This window comes from Brachyhypopomus gauderio, chromosome 5 (assembly GCF_052324685.1).
Source record: "Brachyhypopomus gauderio isolate BG-103 chromosome 5, BGAUD_0.2, whole genome shotgun sequence".
NCBI classification, from domain to species: Eukaryota; Metazoa; Chordata; class Actinopteri; order Gymnotiformes; family Hypopomidae; genus Brachyhypopomus; species Brachyhypopomus gauderio.
In genome coordinates this window covers 24,181,386-24,202,731 of record NC_135215.1, presented here as the reverse complement: position 1 = coordinate 24,202,731, position 21,346 = coordinate 24,181,386, and the positions used below count along the sequence as shown (strand labels likewise).

The following is a 21,346-nucleotide window of genomic DNA, read 5'->3' as shown; positions in this document are numbered from 1 at the left end:
TAGGTCCTGCTTCTCGTCCCGCTTAGCAGTAAATGAATAACACGAATGAAGAACGTTCGTATGATTGAAACGCTATTTGGCCTCTATGAAGGTTCTGGTCGGAAACTGCTGTCCACTGTCATTGAAATAGCCAATTTCGGAAGTGCTCTGTTTGCTAATTAAGTCAATATGATAATTAAAATATAATTTCCCGACCCCCCCCCCCCCCCCAAACAAAAAACTCATCGGATCTACACAATTCACGTAGGTCACCCTTTTCAACTTCAAAAAGGTGACAGATTTTCATGCCTGCTTTACCCAGTGTTATTTCTGAAATTATCCATATCCACATTTCGAGCATATCTACAGCTGCTTTGGCTGAGGTTTGACCATTTGGATAGCCTAACTTATGATTTAACATAGTAAATGTGCACAAATTAGATACTTTGCAGGGAATTGGTATTGGCAATATATAAAAGTATATTTAAGTGTTATAACTGTTATATAAAGGCATTGTTACATAATGCTATCATAAAAGATGAGTTTCACATAATTTTTAGGCAACGAAATTTATAAAAAAAAATACAAACCAATTATACATTACACTTGCTTAGATATTGTAATGATGCATTTTTAATGAAACATCAATTAAATAACATTCATTATACAGCATAAAACGGTTCTTGAATGTTACCTAATCAATGGGTCAATGCACATCCTGCCCTTTTTACCAGATACACCAGAATGCCATACATTAGTTGAATGTGTAAAATATGATTAACAACTTCCTTATAGATAAAGTCAAATCTGCCAGGAAAATTTTGAATCCATGAGTAGACCTAGCACTGAATTTGTCACGTACATGTTCGTGTGTGCGCACACATGCTGAATTTGTCCCACACTGTAAAAAATTTCAAGTCTCACCAACAAAAAAAATCTTAGTGACCCGTTGCACCTAATTTTTTTTGTTGGTCTAATTTAAGCTCTGCAAATTGCAAATTTGAAGCTCTGCTGGCAACCACATCATTCAATCTAACTAAAGGAAATAATTTGAGTCAACAAAATGTTATATATATTAACCAAATACACCTAGTGAGTCCAACAAAATGTTTTATGTTGTTCCAGCCACAATTGTTTAGTTCAGTTAATTAGTAATTGTGACGCGGGGATGGAGGCAGCAGGAGACAGAGGCTGAGTATCGAAAGGTTTATTCACCATCATGAAACCAAAAAACTCAGGCCACTTGGCAGTATAGAAACAACAGGGAAACAAAGGTAACTGAAGGTAAGTAAGGCTGTAGAACAACATCGGGCAGGAACAGTGGTGCAGCAGTCTATCCCACGAAGCGAGGCGAGGGGTGCAGGTAGTATGCACAGCACTGGACGGTGCAACCTGTAGGAATATAAAGAGCCCGAGTCTGATTAATGACAGGTGTCAGTACTCGGGCGATTGGGAGCGAGGGAGTGACCAGGAGTGAGAGGGCGTGCGCAGCGCTAGAGTGGGCGTGTGTGTGGAGGGAGGTGTGTGTGTACTCGCCCTCTGGTGGCGTATGGGCTGACACACCGTAACAGTAATTAGTATCCAAGTTGCCTAAACTATACATTTTATTATTTATGAAGTAAATTCAAAATATACAGAATATAATTAATTGTGCATTTTATTTGCATGTCAAAAAGTAAACATAAAACATCACTAAAAAGGCATATGACAGCTGCTTTATAAATGTAATAAATATTGAAACGGTGTCAAGTCAGGAGGACAAGAATGAGCCATGATACCAACGTTAGCTCAATGCTATTTTATTAGCAATATGCTAACTGCAAAAACAAATGGCAAAAACACACTGATTCTAAGGAAGGGGGGACACAACACACATCCAGGGAAACGGGGAAACGTACTTAATTAGAAATCGATTGGGCTTCAGCAAATGCTTAATTACTACACAGATCTAGCTAGCTAGGTAGCTAACGTTTGTCCACATGCTAACAGTTTGCCAAGTGAGGTAAAGTTAAATTCGAAACGGACAGTTAACACGTAACGGTTAACCGTTAATCGGTAGCTTGTCTTTGCCAACCACGACAGTATTAGCACTAAAATGACTAAACTCATAGCAAAGTTAAACACTGAAAAACAACTTGTTGGCTTAGCGCTAGTTTTGATAGCTATACGTTTGGAAAATATGTTGAAATACGACCTAGTTCAAAATTCAAACTCAACAAACACCACCAAGTTAGTTGTGTTAGCTTAGTAAAGATCCACATTAACTTCACTCAGTGAACGTTTGAAGTCCTTTAGATAAATGGTGAAACGCTGGGTCTTCATTTTAGTTGTGGTGCAGAAGGCATCAAGAAAATAGTCTCTCTTGAACATGTGCATTAGTTTCACCACTACCACTATTGCTCGCCCAACAGAGTTTTTTTCTTTGGACTTGACATGTTGACTGAGAACCATAATGCTCATTCACTGAATACAAAAAATTAAGTTGAATGGTAAAAATGCAGCAGCTGATGGCACAACCCGTTTTTTGTTTTTGGAGTAACTATTTTTATGTTTCATGCTTTGCCCACATTTATTTTTATATTCACAGAACATAAGCAAACAAAGATTTTTTACAGTGCAGGGAGAAAACGCCCCTCTCACACTCCCCTCTTTCTTCCTTCCTTCTGGTCATTTGATTGGCCACCTACTGTATGAGTTTCAGAGTTTGCCCTCCTCGATCATTCGGTTGAGTCCAGAGCAGATCCTAGTGAGGCTGGGCCACAGTGCCCCCTGTGGTTCATAGAGGTGTGTGAGTAGGGCAGGATCTGAGTAGTGGTTGAACACATGACGTATGCGCATGAGAGATTTTGGAGTCAGATGCTTTTCCACCAGCTGCACGAGTAGGTCCCGGCACTCTGCCAGCAGATCAATCATTACTGCCTTATCAAATGTGAACTCCACCTGACAGAGAGAGGGAAAGAGGGAGAGAGGCAGGAGAGGGTTAGGATTGTGTAAGTGGGTTGTAACCAGTGTTGCGAATAACGGTGTCATTTTGTCAGTAACGGGATAATATAATTAATTTTCCTGTCGTTACAATGCTGTTGACGTTACTGGTCATTAAAAGTGGTGTGTTACTATATATTGATATACCAGCACTAATGCGAGCGGACCCCTGCCCAGGTTAGTAAGGAGTAACAGACCTCGATAGGTCACAGTTCTCTGTGTAACACCTGTTTAACTTAACAGGTCAGTAAGCGATTGGCTTAAGACAGCGTTATGGTAGCCAATCAGAGCCAGTGTTTTTACATGCGTGCCGAAGCACACCAGTGACACACGACACAAATGGAGAAGAGGCAGAAATGGCGAGTCAGGAGCAAGCCGAAGAAAAATTATCATTTTCAAGGTGGCGATATAAACATTATTTAAGAAAATACTTGAAGTTCCTGAATGTCTACCAGACTGGGTCATTGATTTATTTAATTAAGAATAGAGGTTTAATTGTTAAGTTTACTTCTGTTGTGTCTCAGGTTGAGAGAATTTAATTTAATTTGATAGATGTAAATGCACTTTACTGTATATAGTGTAACTGTTTACTTTTGCTTCTTTTTTTTCAAAGATTTGGGATTTTAAAGGATTTTATCCTGCACTGGTCTGTTGATGTGCAATAAATGTCAAAAGTTAAACACCTTTATGATCTACTCATTTCAACTGACTGTGAAAACTGCTTTTTCAAAAAATCCTTATTCATTGGCATATAATCCTTATTCATTGGCTTTTTTTTACTGTAATGCAAATAGTTACTTTCCCTGGTAACAAGTTACTTTTATTCAGTTACTAACTCAGTTACTTTTTTGAACAAGTAGTGAGTAACTATAACTAATTACTTTTTTAAAGTAACGTTCCCAACACTGGTTGTAACAAAGTGTAGGGGTGGGCAGTTCATTTTCCCAAGGGCCCACATGAGGAATTGGAACAGTGTTAGAGAGCTAGACTGAAAAACTTAACTCAGTTAAGTAATAAACACACAAATAAAAGACATATTTGTGATGAAATCTCACCAAATCCTAAACTTAAAAGAGATAATTAACTTTCGTATTCCTTAGTAAAAATGCTTTGTAACATCTGAAAACAACTCTGAGACAGCATTGTGGCATTAAAATAAGTTATGAGATTGTACAGGGCGAAGTACTGAGTTATGTGAAAGTAGTTTGAGAAAAGTGTTACTTTCAGAGATTTATGTGAGAAATGCTAATTCTCTGCTGCTAGGGAGCTGTTGGTCTATGTGTATATTGATATATGGGTATTTTTGATGTACAGAACGGATCTGCTGAACACATGTCTGCTGTCTACAACAACTATTATTCTTTTTTGCATACAGACAGTAAGCAGCCATTGCCAGCATTGTGTTGTCCCAGAGCGTCTTCTTCATCCGTTCCTCTGGGGTCGGCTCCAGAACACAATGTGGAAAGAGAGCATGAGAACAGAGATAACGTGCTAACGGTAGTGCAGACTGAGATGAATGAGACAGTCACCCCCATTACAATTGCTATCAGCTGAAAGTGGTCTACAACAACCAACAACAGTTGTGTGATATCCTAATTCTCACACATGTCACACATTGGTGGCAGAACCAACAGGCTGTGCACTTGTGAGAGCTGGCTGTATCGTCTGGATGCTTGGCGGAGTTCAGGAATAAAACAGTAAATGTGATTTCTCTGAATCATATATTTTATGCACCAGGGTCAAAGTTACCCAAACATAATTGCTGTTTCGCAAGAATGCACATAATAGGAGGTTTAATACTCAAGTTATCCCAAGTTGGTTGCTCAAGCACCAGAATTTCACATTTCTACTGATTTAGAAGGAAGCACTTTCACATTAAAGTTACTCGCTATAAAAATTTCAACACTTCCATCTCTTCTAGATCGATCTGTTCTATAAACATTCTAACCATCACTAGCAATGTCCTCATTAAGTACAGATTTGCTCAACCAAGGTTCAGATAAAACAATCAAATCAGCATCAGATACAAATCACAGCAATTTTAGCAGACAAGACTTTTTACATTTAGGACATTTAGAAGATGCTCTTATCCAGAGCGACTTACAAAGTGTTTTGCATCTGTTCACAGAATGCATCCTAGATAGTAGCATAGATAGGCCAGAATTCAAGATACCCATGAACCAAACTACTAAACTAATATTAACCCTATACCCATGGAGCCAAACTATCACTAAACTACAGGAATCAATGCAAATACCTACATGTAGAAGTGCCAATAATCATAGGTACTATGTAAATGTACATAGTACCTATGTAAAGTATAAGGTCAACAAGTGCTATTTGCAGTGTTAGTGAACAAAAAGATTAGTGTTCACTTTATGTTTCAAGACTGCAAGGGACTCTGAAGTCCTAACAGCTAGTGGAAGATTGTTTCACCATCCCAAGGCCAGGAATGAGAATAGTCTTGAGGTTTGTCTTCTATGAGACTTGAAGCATGGAGCTTCAAGCTAAGCCATATTTGAGATTCTGAGATTTTGACTATGGTCATCATGTAGGGAGGGGCTGGTCCATTTTTGAGTTTCTAGGCAAGCATCAAGGTTTTAAATATGATGTGGGCAGCTACTGGAAGCCAATGAAGGGATCACAGCAGTGGAGTGAAGTGTGAACATTGAAGATGAGTTGTGATGCAGCATTCTGGATCAGTGACAGATGTCTGATGACCCATAGAGGAGGACAAAAGGAACTAGGTACAAGACCTATCCTTAGTTTAACATGTGCAGGAATGTTATAATTTGAAGCACAATGTGGAACAGGATTGGGTTGCATATTTTTTTAACTAAGTAATAAGAAAACAATTAAATATATCTGCCTATATTTACAAAAAAACATCCACTAGTACCTTTTGTTACAAAATCAGAAAAACAACTGTGAAGTAATATAATTATTTTAGCAAAACCATGTGTTACGTTTGCGACGGGCAGGCATGACGCAAGTGCAGAGTATAAGGGGTTTTAATAAAAGAGGTTACCAAACACGACAAAGACACAGAGGGTAGAGGAACTATGCTAAACAACAGGGAGAAGTTAACGTAAGATGATTACCAACCAAGAGTCATACAAGCATACGAGAGGGACATAACACAAGAGCATTAACTGATAACTAAACAAACAACAAAGTACAAGCTACCAAAGACTAGGGATATACACAAAGCAAACATAAGCGCCAAACATGGGGAAAACCAAACTAGCAAAGGCTAAGAATGAAAGAGAGGGGGTACCAGAAAAACAACATGAACAGAATAATCCAGGGCAAGGAGAAGCAAGGAACTTACATACAGGGAATGACCGACAAGGGAATGAAACACTCGGGGTTCTTTATACACAGAGACAAGACGGTGAAACGAGACTCAGGTGTGTGGGCACTAACGAGGGGGGTGTGACAGACAGAGGGAGGAACGAATGGGAGCGGGGAGCTAGGTGGGACCAGGGAGGAGGGAGAGGCTGGACGTGACATAACCCCCCCTCAAGGCATGCAACTCCGGGGCACGCCAACCAGGGAGGGCCGGACAGACGCTGGGGACAGAGACACCATGACACAGAGGGAAACGAGCGGGCGAGGCCGGGGCAGGGACAACAGACACGGGGCAGGATGGAGACAACGGCCCGGACTCCAGACGTATGGGAGGACCGGGACAAGGGCTGGGCGGTGACGTGGGAACGGGACCAGACGGCACAGGACAGGGGGTCGACACAGGAGGCGGGACCAAGGGAGCTGGACAAGATGGGGTCAAGGGCACAGGACCGGACACCAGGGAGGACTGAGATGCAGAAGCAAACAGGCGGAGGACGACAGAGACAGGGACGGGAACAAAGTGGGTGACGATCTGTGGAACAGAGACGGGAACAGGGACATGGAGGACACTACCACGGACGGACACAGGGACAGGTACGTGGATGCGGACAGAGACGCACACAGGAACGGGGACCAACAGGAAACCAGGGAGGGGACAGGGCAAAAGAGGGAACACAGGCGAGTGTAAAACAGGGTTAACACGAGTGTCAGTGTCTGAACAGTTCAGCTTGGAGCCAGCCCCAGGCCCACAGGCGGGCAAGGCAGTCACTGTGGGGGCTGGCGTAAGCTGAGGAGTGTCCTGGGGAGCCGGCGGAGTCGGAGGAGTGCCCAGGGGAGCCAGGGAAGGGTCCAGGGGTACCGGCAGGTCCGGCTGAGGAACAGCGGAGGCCGGGGAGGCCGGCGGAGGGGCCGCAGGGACCGGTCGACGGGCAGCGGGGACAGGCGGGGGCCGCTGGCGGGCAGCGGGGACAGGCGGCGTCGCCGTGAAGACGTCATCGGAGGGCGTGGCAACCGGAGCGACGTCATCGGAGGGCGTGGCAACCGGAGCGACGTCATCGGAGGGCGTGGCAACCGGAGCGACGTCATCGGCGGGCGTGGCAACCGGAGCGACGTCATCGGCGGGCGTGGCAACCGGAGCGACGTCATCGGCGGGCGTGGCAACCGGAGCGACGTCATCGGCGGGCGTGGCAACCGGAGCGACGTCATCGGCGGGCGTGGCAACCGGAGCGACGTCATCGGAGGGCAAGGTCGCCGTGCAGTCATCATCGGGGGGCGTGTCCACCGAGCCGACGTCATCGGAGGGCGTGACCGCCGGGCCGACGTCATCGGAGGGCGTGACCGCCGGGCCGACGTCATCGGAGGGCGTGACCGCCGGGCCGACGTCATCGGAGGGCGTGACCGCCGGGCCGACGTCATCACGGGTCCGAGCTGGCCACTCCTGGGGTGAGTGGCCACTGCGTCCCCCCAAAAAATTCTTGGGGGGCCGTTGGGGAGTGGCTTCCAGGATGCAGTCATCGGGGGTCATGGAGGTCCTAAGCCTGCTACTGACCCACAGGTCGGCGGTTATTCCCCGTTGAGGCTGAGGAGTAGAATCATAATTACCCCCCCCAAAACCTTTCACACAGCGAGCGACAAAACCCTGCCACGGTCCAGGCGTCCGTCGCCCGGTGTTTTAGGATAATGTCAGCCCACTCCAGGGCTCTTCCCTTCAACAGAGACCGCAAAAACATCACCAGTATGTTCTCGGGTGGGCTAGGAACAGTGAGGTGTCGTATATATGCTTCACTCTGAAGAAGAAAGAGTCTGACTAATCCGTTCTCGCCATCGTATTCCTCGGGGCAGGGACACAGAGAGGGCAGCGCCACTGGCTTACCCTCAACGTCTTTTCCGAGCATGGCTTGGATGGAATCCAATTGCTCCCTGAACGCGTCCCTGTCGAACGGTTGTATAGATACAACCAGCGTATCTGGACTCTGCTGCGTCGCATTAAACTGGTCGGTCATTCTGTTACGTTTGCGACGGGCAGGCATGACGCAAGTGCAGAGTATAAGGGGTTTTAATAAAAGAGGTTACCAAACACGACAAAGACACAGAGGGTAGAGGAACTATGCTAAACAACAGGGAGAAGTTAACGTAAGATGATTACCAACCAAGAGTCATACAAGCATACGAGAGGGACATAACACAAGAGCATTAACTGATAACTAAACAAACAACAAAGTACAAGCTACCAAAGACTAGGGATATACACAAAGCAAACATAAGCGCCAAACATGGGGAAAACCAAACTAGCGAAGGCTAAGAATGAAAGAGAGGGGGTACCAGAAAAACAACATGAACAGAATAATCCAGGGCAAGGAGAAGCAAGGAACTTACATACAGGGAATGACCGACAAGGGAATGAAACACTCGGGGTTCTTTATACACAGAGACAAGACGGTGAAACGAGACTCAGGTGTGTGGGCACTAACGAGGGGGGTGTGACAGACAGAGGGAGGAACGAATGGGAGCGGGGAGCTAGGTGGGACCAGGGAGGAGGGAGAGGCTGGACGTGACATAACCCCCCCTCAAGGCATGCAACTCCGGGGCACGCCAACCAGGGAGGGCCGGACAGACGCTGGGGACAGAGACACCATGACACAGAGGGAAACGAGCGGGCGAGGCCGGGGCAGGGACAACAGACACGGGGCAGGATGGAGACAACGGCCCGGACTCCAGACGTATGGGAGGACCGGGACAAGGGCTGGGCGGTGACGTGGGAACGGGACCAGACGGCACAGGACAGGGGGTCGACACAGGAGGCGGGACCAAGGGAGCTGGACAAGATGGGGTCAAGGGCACAGGACCGGACACCAGGGAGGACTGAGATGCAGAAGCAAACAGGCGGAGGACGACAGAGACAGGGACGGGAACAAAGTGGGTGACGATCTGTGGAACAGAGACGGGAACAGGGACATGGAGGACACTACCACGGACGGACACAGGGACAGGTACGTGGATGCGGACAGAGACGCACACAGGAACGGGGACCAACAGGAAACCAGGGAGGGGACAGGGCAAAAGAGGGAACACAGGCGAGTGTAAAACAGGGTTAACACGAGTGTCAGTGTCTGAACAGTTCAGCTTGGAGCCAGCCCCAGGCCCACAGGCGGGCAAGGCAGTCACTGTGGGGGCTGGCGTAAGCTGAGGAGTGTCCTGGGGAGCCGGCGGAGTCGGAGGAGTGCCCAGGGGAGCCAGGGAAGGGTCCAGGGGTACCGGCAGGTCCGGCTGAGGAACAGCGGAGGCCGGGGAGGCCGGCGGAGGGGCCGCAGGGACCGGTCGACAGGCAGCGGGGACAGGCGGGGGCCGCTGGCGGGCAGCGGGGACAGGCGGCGTCGCCGTGAAGACGTCATCGGAGGGCGTGGCAACCGGAGCGACGTCATCGGCGGGCGTGGCAACCGGAGCGACGTCATCGGCGGGCGTGGCAACCGGAGCGACGTCATCGGCGGGCGTGGCAACCGGAGCGACGTCATCGGCGGGCGTGGCAACCGGAGCGACGTCATCGGCGGGCGTGGCAACCGGAGCGACGTCATCGGCGGGCGTGGCAACCGGAGCGACGTCATCGGCGGGCGTGGCAACCGGAGCGACGTCATCGGAGGGCAAGGTCGCCGTGCAGTCATCATCGGGGGGCGTGTCCACCGAGCCGACGTCATCGGAGGGCGTGACCGCCGGGCCGACGTCATCGGAGGGCGTGACCGCCGGGCCGACGTCATCGGAGGGCGTGACCGCCGGGCCGACGTCATCGGAGGGCGTGACCGCCGGGCCGACGTCATCACGGGTCCGAGCTGGCCACTCCTGGGGTGAGTGGCCACTGCGTCCCCCCAAAAAATTCTTGGGGGGCCGTTGGGGAGTGGCTTCCAGGATGCAGTCATCGGGGGTCATGGAGGTCCTAAGCCTGCTACTGACCCACAGGTCGGCGGTTATTCCCCGTTGAGGCTGAGGAGTAGAATCATAATTACCCCCCCCAAAACCTTTCACACAGCGAGCGACAAAACCCTGCCACGGTCCAGGCGTCCGTCGCCCGGTGTTTTAGGATAATGTCAGCCCACTCCAGGGCTCTTCCCTTCAACAGAGACCGCAAAAACATCACCAGTATGTTCTCGGGTGGGCTAGGAACAGTGAGGTGTCGTATATATGCTTCACTCTGAAGAAGAAAGAGTCTGACTAATCCGTTCTCGCCATCGTATTCCTCGGGGCAGGGACACAGAGAGGGCAGCGCCACTGGCTTACCCTCAACGTCTTTTCCGAGCATGGCTTGGATGGAATCCAATTGCTCCCTGAACGCGTCCCTGTCGAACGGTTGTATAGATACAACCAGCGTATCTGGACTCTGCTGCGTCGCATTAAACTGGTCGGTCATTCTGTTACGTTTGCGACGGGCAGGCATGACGCAAGTGCAGAGTATAAGGGGTTTTAATAAAAGAGGTTACCAAACACGACAAAGACACAGAGGGTAGAGGAACTATGCTAAACAACAGGGAGAAGTTAACGTAAGATGATTACCAACCAAGAGTCATACAAGCATACGAGAGGGACATAACACAAGAGCATTAACTGATAACTAAACAAACAACAAAGTACAAGCTACCAAAGACTAGGGATATACACAAAGCAAACATAAGCGCCAAACATGGGGAAAACCAAACTAGCGAAGGCTAAGAATGAAAGAGAGGGGGTACCAGAAAAACAACATGAACAGAATAATCCAGGGCAAGGAGAAGCAAGGAACTTACATACAGGGAATGACCGACAAGGGAATGAAACACTCGGGGTTCTTTATACACAGAGACAAGACGGTGAAACGAGACTCAGGTGTGTGGGCACTAACGAGGGGGGTGTGACAGACAGAGGGAGGAACGAATGGGAGCGGGGAGCTAGGTGGGACCAGGGAGGAGGGAGAGGCTGGACGTGACATAACCCCCCCTCAAGGCATGCAACTCCGGGGCACGCCAACCAGGGAGGGCCGGACAGACGCTGGGGACAGAGACACCATGACACAGAGGGAAACGAGCGGGCGAGGCCGGGGCAGGGACAACAGACACGGGGCAGGATGGAGACAACGGCCCGGACTCCAGACGTATGGGAGGACCGGGACAAGGGCTGGGCGGTGACGTGGGAACGGGACCAGACGGCACAGGACAGGGGGTCGACACAGGAGGCGGGACCAAGGGAGCTGGACAAGATGGGGTCAAGGGCACAGGACCGGACACCAGGGAGGACTGAGATGCAGAAGCAAACAGGCGGAGGACGACAGAGACAGGGACGGGAACAAAGTGGGTGACGATCTGTGGAACAGAGACGGGAACAGGGACATGGAGGACACTACCACGGACGGACACAGGGACAGGTACGTGGATGCGGACAGAGACGCACACAGGAACGGGGACCAACAGGAAACCAGGGAGGGGACAGGGCAAAAGAGGGAACACAGGCGAGTGTAAAACAGGGTTAACACGAGTGTCAGTGTCTGAACAGTTCAGCTTGGAGCCAGCCCCAGGCCCACAGGCGGGCAAGGCAGTCACTGTGGGGGCTGGCGTAAGCTGAGGAGTGTCCTGGGGAGCCGGCGGAGTCGGAGGAGTGCCCAGGGGAGCCAGGGAAGGGTCCAGGGGTACCGGCAGGTCCGGCTGAGGAACAGCGGAGGCCGGGGAGGCCGGCGGAGGGGCCGCAGGGACCGGTCGACAGGCAGCGGGGACAGGCGGGGGCCGCTGGCGGGCAGCGGGGACAGGCGGCGTCGCCGTGAAGACGTCATCGGAGGGCGTGGCAACCGGAGCGACGTCATCGGCGGGCGTGGCAACCGGAGCGACGTCATCGGCGGGCGTGGCAACCGGAGCGACGTCATCGGCGGGCGTGGCAACCGGAGCGACGTCATCGGCGGGCGTGGCAACCGGAGCGACGTCATCGGCGGGCGTGGCAACCGGAGCGACGTCATCGGCGGGCGTGGCAACCGGAGCGACGTCATCGGCGGGCGTGGCAACCGGAGCGACGTCATCGGAGGGCGTGGCAACCGGAGCGACGTCATCGGAGGGCGAGGTCGCCGTGCAGTCATCATCGGGGGGCGTGTCCGCCGGGCCGACGTCATCGGAGGGCGTGACCGCCGGGCCGACGTCATCGGAGGGCGTGACCGCCGGGCCGACGTCATCGGAGGGCGTGACCGCCGGGCCGACGTCATCGGAGGGCGTGACCGCCGGGCCGACGTCATCGGAGGGCGTGACCGCCGGGCCGACGTCATCACGGGTCCGAGCTGGCCACTCCTGGGGTGAGTGGCCACTGCGTCCCCCCAAAAAATTCTTGGGGGGCCGTTGGGGAGTGGCTTCCAGGATGCAGTCATCGGGGGTCATGGAGGTCCTAAGCCTGCTACTGACCCACAGGTCGGCGGTTATTCCCCGTTGAGGCTGAGGAGTAGAATCATAATTACCCCCCCCCAAACCTTTCACACAGCGAGCGACAAAACCCTGCCACGGTCCAGGCGTCCGTCGCCCGGTGTTTTAGGATAATGTCAGCCCACTCCAGGGCTCTTCCCTTCAACAGAGACCGCAAAAACATCACCAGTATGTTCTCGGGTGGGCTAGGAACAGTGAGGTGTCGTATATATGCTTCACTCTGAAGAAGAAAGAGTCTGACTAATCCGTTCTCGCCATCGTATTCCTCGGGGCAGGGACACAGAGAGGGCAGCGCCACTGGCTTACCCTCAACGTCTTTTCCGAGCATGGCTTGGATGGAATCCAATTGCTCCCTGAACGCGTCCCTGTCGAACGGTTGTATAGATACAACCAGCGTATCTGGACTCTGCTGCGTCGCATTAAACTGGTCGGTCATTCTGTTACGTTTGCGACGGGCAGGCATGACGCAAGTGCAGAGTATAAGGGGTTTTAATAAAAGAGGTTACCAAACACGACAAAGACACAGAGGGTAGAGGAACTATGCTAAACAACAGGGAGAAGTTAACGTAAGATGATTACCAACCAAGAGTCATACAAGCATACGAGAGGGACATAACACAAGAGCATTAACTGATAACTAACCAAACAACGAAGTACAAGCTACCAAAGACTAGGGATATACACAAAGCAAACATAAGCGCCAAACATAGGGAAAACCAAACTAGCGAAGGCTAAGAATGAAACAGAGAGGGGGTACCAGAAAAACAACATGAACAGAATAATCCAGGGCAAGGAGAAGCAAGGAACTTACATACAGGGAATGACCGACAAGGGAATGAAACACTCGGGGTTCTTTATACACAGAGACAAGACGGTGAAACGAGACTCAGGTGTGTGGGCACTAACGAGGGGGGTGTGACAGACAGAGGGAGGAACGAATGGGAGTGGGGAGCTAGGCGGGACCAGGGAGGAGGAAGGGGCTGGACGTGACACCATGATACTTGACAAAAAAAAAAGAAGAAGGAAGATTTAACAGGCGGAGTGCTGATAAATGTGCTAATTTCCTGATTGATTACATATTCATTTAGGAACACTGGACAGGAATAATCCATTACAATACAAAATTAACAAACACAAAAAGCAGAAAACATCAACATTTTCTCAACATTTTCTCAGAGGCAGATGCCAATTGTACTTAAGCGGTGCCACTCACTCACATTGGGTAAATTTTCATTTTAATATTGACAAAGATTATCTTGCATACTCCTCTTCATGGTGTTCACATTTTGACATCATGAGACCTAACAAGATGACACCTAACAATTGATCAACAGTACCTCACCATTGCGAGGCTTCAAACAGGATGTTCTCAGACGGAAGTGGCCACTGAGCTTAGAGTGTCACAGAGTGTCATCAGCAGGTTGCAACAGAGATACAGAGAGATTGGAAGAGTCTCAGAAAGGCATAGAAGTGGATGTCCTGTGGACACACACTGATGAACACTTCATTGTGAACAGCACCCTGTGGAAGCAGATGATGAATGCCCCACAACTCCGGGCACATTTAAGGGAGGTGAGAGGCTCTATTCAAAACCGATTACATCAGAGTGATCTGCGTACTACACGACCTGCAAGGGGACCTGACAACATCTCCAGACACAGGTGTCATCATCTTGCATAGGCCAGGGAGCATTTACAGTGCACGAGGGACCATTCAGTCTCAGTGCTCTTCACTGATGAAAATCTATTCATGCATGGTGAGCAGAAATGATGGCCGCCAGTGATGTAGAAGACATCAAGGAAAGCGCTGTGCATCAGCCTCTCTTTGGTGGTGGTGGTGGTGTTACAGTGTGGGCAGTGTGTCTAATCAATACAGAACTGCCCTATACTTTTTGACAAGCCCATACTACTTTAAAAACATAAATTATCCAGTCATTATGCCTCTGAATGAACAACACAGGTCTAAATTCAACAATGCTCCAGCTCATCGAGGATGCATCATAAGAGAACAGCTGCTGCAGACTGCAGTACCTCAAATGAAGACTGCGGTATCTCAAATGGAGTGGCCTGCACTTTCTCCAGACCTGGATCCCATCAAACACCTTCGCCATTCAGAGGCTCATAACTCTGCACCCCAGAACCTCAATGACCCGAGGGCTGCCCTTGAAGAAGAGTGGGATGCCATGTCTAAGCAGACAATAAGTTGACTTGTGAGCAGCATAAAACATCGATGTCATGCAGTAATTGATGCTCAAAAAAATGTGTGTGTGTGTGGGCTGAGGATCACACGTGCCCAGAGCGGTGGGCAGCCCTAGCCCGGCACCCGGGGAGCAGTTTGGGTTAGGTGCCTTGCTCAAGGGCACCTCAGTCATGGCCTCAGGTCTGGGAATCGAACCTACGACCCTCCGGTCACAAGACCAGTTCCCTAACCACCAGGCCATGACTGACTACTTAGTATCTTGAGTTCAAGAAATAAAATATTGATTTATATTTTATTTTCTTTTTTACTTTGATTATAAATATTTAGTGAAAAAGAAAGACAAAATACTTTGTCTTATTTCTGTTCAGTAGTATTTACTTAAAATTACTTATACATTACAGTAATTTACATTAACCACTACTTAGACACTGAGAAAAGGACTTCTCTAAACTACTACTGGTATACTAAAGACATTCTGACTAGTAAGTAAAAGAGAACATGCTCATGAATTGTAGGCCATAATGTGGACACCACAAACAGCACACAAGAGCAAAAACAGAAACATGTAGTTTCACACTACAAGCTGATTTTTTAAAGTCTGTTTTTAAAGTCCTAGGCTACCGAATAAAACGCAGCAGGTTAAAAAATCGCCCGCATTGGTTAAAACAAACTGCAACTCGGACTTGTGTTTTGCCTATATGTGTCTGCCTGGCCTGACTACAAACAGCAAGTTAACAAAATGGCGGAAAAGTGTTCAACAATAAAGTTTTTAAGTTGATCAGTTGAAAACATTTAATTTTCAGTTCATTAAACTTAAAATTGTTAGTAAATTTCAGAGTGTGCAAATATGAGTACAATATACTTAAATTTGATAGTAATGCAATAAAACGTAAATATTTATGTACATTGAAATTAAACAGTTGAGTAGATATACAATCCAGGTTTACAGTGCATGACAAGTTATTGAGACACTGACATTATTATTGGGGTAGACCCACCACTGTTGTTGGCTTTTGTTTCAATAAATTATTTCAGATGAGGAAATCACCATTGTCTGGTTCTACTTAAATGCTCTACTTTTATGATATATCACCATAGCGTGAACTTTTTTTTTTCCATATATTTCACCTGAAAGTGAAATATGTGAGTAGTGTTCATACATTTTCTTCAAAAGTAATATTGTTGCACCTTTATTCCTCTCCTGCTCTCTGGTGGGGACACTACTTGGGCTACCAACGGATTCAAGGATTTGAAATGTCTTTTGACAACTAGCCAAACATTAATGCAGTGATTTGTATGTTGAAAATGCTATTAAAGTCAAAGTCAAATTTATTTATATAGCGCTTTTCACAACACACGTTGTCACAAAGCAGCTTTACAATCGTATGGGTCCAGATCCCTAATGAGCAAGCCAACTTAGACTAGACTAAGTATTAGACTAGGTACGCTCTGTATGACTAGGTATGAAGGGCTAACAGACGTGCTATTGAGTTCCACAATTAGCGAACAGAAGACAACAGGTATGTTATGTTCTTGGTAAAATAAGGTGTGTTTGTGTTTGGATTCATTGGGCAACCAGATTTCTGTGTAGTTTCACCAACAAGATGGATTCTGCTCAGAGTTTATTGTGCCCCACCAGGCTTTCTGTGCCAAAGACAGCACTGATTCAAATGCCATAAATATGGATTGGTGAAACACCAGAAATCATGCAATTGGGATTATATTAAGTCCATAATCAGTATGAGTATGTGTGTCACTCCAAGGTTGTGTGTTTGGTCCACAAGGAGCAGGCATACTGTAAGATGTCTGTGACAGGATAATACTGTAAATGAGCAACAGCATCACTGGCCTTGTGTGTGTGTGTGTGTGTGTGTGTGTGTGTGTGTGTGGCTCCTGGAAGCAGACAAGACTTGTGCATGTGTGTGTACCTCCTGAAAGCTGATTGCAGTCATGGCTCCAGTGTGAAGTTTCTTTCTGAACTCCTGCACCATACAGAGTTCTTCTGTGCTGAATTTTTCATGTCGGATCAGAACTCCGACCTTTACGGCCACCTTTACCATGTTCTTCACTACCTTCTTGGCCTCAGTCTGGTTGCCAGAGTGCTCCTTAGAAACCCGGTACAGCTCATCCAGAACCTCACTGCTGTTGTCATCTATAAACATCTGTGCCATAGATTTACTGGCAATGTGACTGAGGAACTTTTTCTGCACCTTCATGGCAAGGTCTTTTGAGTTGAATGCCTCCATACTGCCCCCTGCCAGCGGAGAACAGAAATCAACTCTTATAAATGAACAGAGAGAAAACACCACATGCACTTTTTATTTTAATGAAAACACAATAATTCACTAACTGAAACAGTACACTGGAGCACATTAGAGTACATTAGAGCACATTAGAGTACAATAGAGTGCATTAGAGTACATTAGAGTACATTAGAGTGGTCTAAAATGTATTAACCTTGGTCCTGCTCACAGAATTGGTTAAAATGGTGCAGCCATAATACCAACCTTAGCTCCTACCCCAGTTTTAATGGTCTTTGACATTCTTAATAGTTTTATCTATTGTTTAACTCTTATCCTAATGTGTAACCCTACTGAGATGTATGAATGTGCTTTGATGTGTAACACTACTGAGATGTGTGTAGGTTAGGGTTAGATGTTCATTTGATGTGTAACACTACTGAGCTGTGTGTAGGTTAGGGTTAGATGTTCATTTGATGTGATGGCGAGTCTGGTTGAAGGTGTTGGAGGTGATGATGAACTTATTGTGCTGATAAGATGACAGACAACCTTGAAAAATAGATTGTCATAGTATAGTTTGAAGCTCTCAAAGTTCTAATTCATATCAATTATTTATATACTGAAACTTTCTTCCAGTTTTAACATCAGGGCAAAGAGCTTTTCTCTTCCACTTATCCCTGTTACATCAGCCTGATTTAGACCCTTTTTAATTAATGCATATTTATGAATATTTTTATATTTATTATCATATATATGATTTATGATAAATATATTTGAACGTGTGGTGTGTGTCGGCTGATCTGTAATGTTTTTGAAGAGAAGTAAAGCACCTTTTTGAGGAAGTGAGAGTTTCCGCTCTGTGAGTGAGAGGAAATGGAGTCACAGATCAAACACACACACACAGTCACACTTCTACTTTCTGCACTGCCATTACAGACTATGCACTCCCTCTTTGACAGTCTCATACTCCTCTCTAAACATACTTTAACTCTACATGCTACAAATATTGTTTTAATCAGACCAACAGCACTGAATTCTGTACAATCTACTCTCAAGCATTTAATTTATAATTTATTTCTGTAGATTTGTAGTCATTTTGCACAGTGGGGTGGCATTAAAGCCTTTCATAAAGCATACATGGCCCCATTCATGGTGTACATGGTGTGCAGCCACCCACTGACCTCGCACCTGTCCACCAACATCAGACCTGCTGAATGAAATTAGACCTACCTACCAACGTCAGACCTAATGAACAATATCAGACCCACCAACCAACATCATACCCAGTAAATGGCATCTCACAGCCACTCACTGTCATCACATAAACAAAATGGAGTACATTACTGTTGTGGCAATGACTGAGGTTAGTTAGAGTTAGTTATGGTTAGAGTTTACGGTTAGGGTTAATTAGGAGTAGAGTTACAATTAGTTAAGGTTAGACTTAGAGGGAGGTAGCACTGTGACGTGGCACTCGATGAACATGTCTTTACACAAACAAAACTAAAACCACAATCATAAAAACACACAGGACTTACCTCCAATAACTGCAGAACTGTACTAAATGTGTTTACACATTAAAGTGTGCTACCTTGCGCGTGCGTGTGTGTGTGTGTGTGTGTGTGTGTGTGTGTGTGTGTATGTGTGCTAATCAGTTTGAGCCAGTGTATCTGTGTGTTTGTATGTGTTTAAGGATGTGTGTATGTGCTCTGCTAAGTAGTATGGTAATGTTGGTTAATGTTCATCTGACTCTGCAAAGACTATTTCCTCAAATGGAGGAGGCTGAGAAGAGCACGCCTAGCTGTGCACAACTGAATACAGACTCTTACACACACACACATACACACACACATTTACAAATAAAGAGGCATTTACACACACACACACACACACACACACACACACACACACACACACACACACACACACACAGACATACTCACACACACAGGAATGCATACTGACGTTAACACACATGCAGATTCAAATAAAGATGCTTTATTGGCATGACTGTAATTTACAACAATTTTGCTAAAGCATTACAACAATAGAAGAGAAATATAATAAGAGCAATGATAATTACAAAATAAATGACAACAAAGGTAAAATATAAAAATATCAATCATTAAAACAAAGACCCAAATTTACAATTTTATATATATATATACAATTTATAAGTATAAACATATAAGTCTAAACGCTTATAGAGTTCTCCACCAAGAATTTCAAGCGTTGCGAGAGTCGGTGGAGTTCAGTCAGCAACAAGTGGAGGCACTCGCGGCAGAAAACACGGTTCTTAGAGAGTCGGTGAAATCGCTCACCGAGGGAATGACCCGACTCTCTGAAGAAAACAAAAAAATAAAGGAAACTGTCATCGATCTTCAGTCCCGCAGTATGAGAGACAATCTTATATTTGCAGGTATCCCGGAGAAGGCGGACGAAGACCCCGAGACTATGGTGAAAACATTCATACAGACTCACCTAAAAATCTCAGAGGCAACCGTCAAAACCATCAGCTTTCACCGCGTTCACCGCCTGGGGGGGAAACGGCCAGATGCACGGAGACCCAGACCAATCGTGGCAAAATTTGAACATTTCAAACAAAAAGAACTGCTGAAAAGCCGCGGCCGGGAGCTGAAGGGAACCAACTTCAGTATTAACGATCAGTTCCCCAAATTAATCCTGGAGCGACGCAAGGTCTTGTTTCCCATCCGCAAGAGTTTCATCCAGGCAGGTTCCCGGGCTGTAATATCAGTGGATAAACTCTACGTGAACGGTCAACTCTACCGCGACACCAACACAACACCATGGCTGTTCTAAACAGGTGAACTGTATCAACACCGACACCAACTCCTTACTACACATTAATTTTCGCCTAGAACAATAAGACATGTCTAAGTTTAAATAACTAATGCCGGTCTAATTAGCACCGTACCGTATGTTTTCCGTCATAAGTCCTAGTTGTTTATACTTTTTTTGTTGTATATGCACTTTCAGTGTACGTTACCTTTTCCTTTTGCCTTCCCCTCTCTTTTTCTCTTTCTACACTCACCCAGCGATTTGTTCACCCACTTTCAAGACTGCAATGTATTGTATGCACACACACATGCACATGCAGGCAGGTATGCAAAACAGACACACACGTAGACATATAGCACAATCTCACACTAACACACAGGAGATACACACACATGACCGATTCATGCAGGCACAGACACACAGGCATATAGCGCAGACGCAGACACATACACGAAACATTCAACACAGGCATACAACACAGAAGTGCAACACACACACCTTTAGCAACCATCCAACACTCAAACAAGTAGTTTTAACATTAGTTCACTGAAGTTCGTCACATGGAATGTACGTGGAACTGGTTCGAGGGAAAAGAGATTGGAAATTTTTAATCGGCTAAACGACTTACAAGCAGATATTGTCTTTCTACAGGAAACACATATGTCCAAAACACCTACATACACACTGACCTCTCCTCAGTTCCCACACTTGTACTCAGCCTGTTACAACTCAAAACAAAGGGGGGTGGCCATATTAATTAACAAAAGGATAAGCTTTTCCATTAGCAACAATATAACAGATCCAGATGGTAGATACATAATACTCAACCTATCCATTCTAAATATGCATTTATGTTTTGCTAACTTAAATGTGCCGAATGTTGACGACCTCTCCTTTTTCCACAATATTTTCACTGCACTCTCTGATCACTCTGACACCAAACTAATAATAGGAGGAGACTTCAACTTGGTACTTGATCCAGATATCGACAGGCTCAGTACAGCAGTGAGTCAAAGGAACTGGCAGTCTATAGACACCCTAAAACAATATATGAACGATTTTGGGCTCTCTGATGCGTGGCGTTCACAACACCCCACTCTCCGGGACTACTCTTTCTTTTCGGCAGTAAACCACTCACATTCTCGTTTAGACAACTTCTTAGTTAGCAATTCCATTATGACAGATGTCACAGACACTTGTATTCATCCTATCACTATCAGTGACCATGCACTGGTCTCCCTCTCTTTGACACAGAAAAGAACCACATCAGCAACGAGGAACTGGAGATTAAATACATCATTACTTAAGGAACAAGATTTCATTAATTACTTCAAAAAAGAATGGGCAACATATTTAGAATATACCGATCTACCAGGTACC

The 21,346-nt window shown here is 46.7% G+C and overlaps 1 protein-coding gene across 3 annotated transcripts; it reads right to left on the bottom strand.

The window, feature by feature from the left end:
• Positions 1-1,171: 1,171 nt before the first annotated feature.
• Positions 1,172-18,934, bottom strand: tnfaip8l2a (tumor necrosis factor, alpha-induced protein 8-like 2a). 3 transcript variants are annotated; one of them, XM_077006602.1, is made up of 4 exons: positions 18,706-18,933; positions 16,859-17,184; positions 2,667-2,919; positions 1,172-1,371 (listed from the first exon to the last, which is right to left on the bottom strand). In XM_077006602.1, the coding sequence occupies exons 2-3, from the start codon at positions 17,174-17,176 to the stop codon at positions 2,677-2,679; spliced, it is 561 nt and encodes a 186-aa protein (XP_076862717.1). In that variant the 5' UTR covers positions 17,177-17,184; positions 18,706-18,933; the 3' UTR covers positions 1,172-1,371; positions 2,667-2,676. The 3 variants fall into 3 exon arrangements, with proteins under 3 accessions (XP_076862717.1, XP_076862718.1, XP_076862716.1); XM_077006603.1 differs by lacking the exon at positions 1,172-1,371 and adding an exon at positions 18,001-18,027 and having other exon boundaries at positions 1,763-2,919; positions 18,706-18,934; XM_077006601.1 differs by lacking the exon at positions 1,172-1,371 and having other exon boundaries at positions 1,763-2,919; positions 18,706-18,931.
• Between the last annotated feature and the right edge of the window lie 2,412 nt (positions 18,935-21,346).

Coding starts and splice junctions, on each gene's coding strand:
- tnfaip8l2a (XM_077006603.1), bottom strand. CDS start 17,176: ATGGAGGCATTCAACTCAAAAGACCTTGCCATGAAGGTGCAGAAAAAG. Junction 2,920..16,858: donor CTGCAATCAGCTTTCAGGAG/GTACACACACAT, acceptor TCTCTCTGTCAG/GTGGAGTTCACATTTGATAA.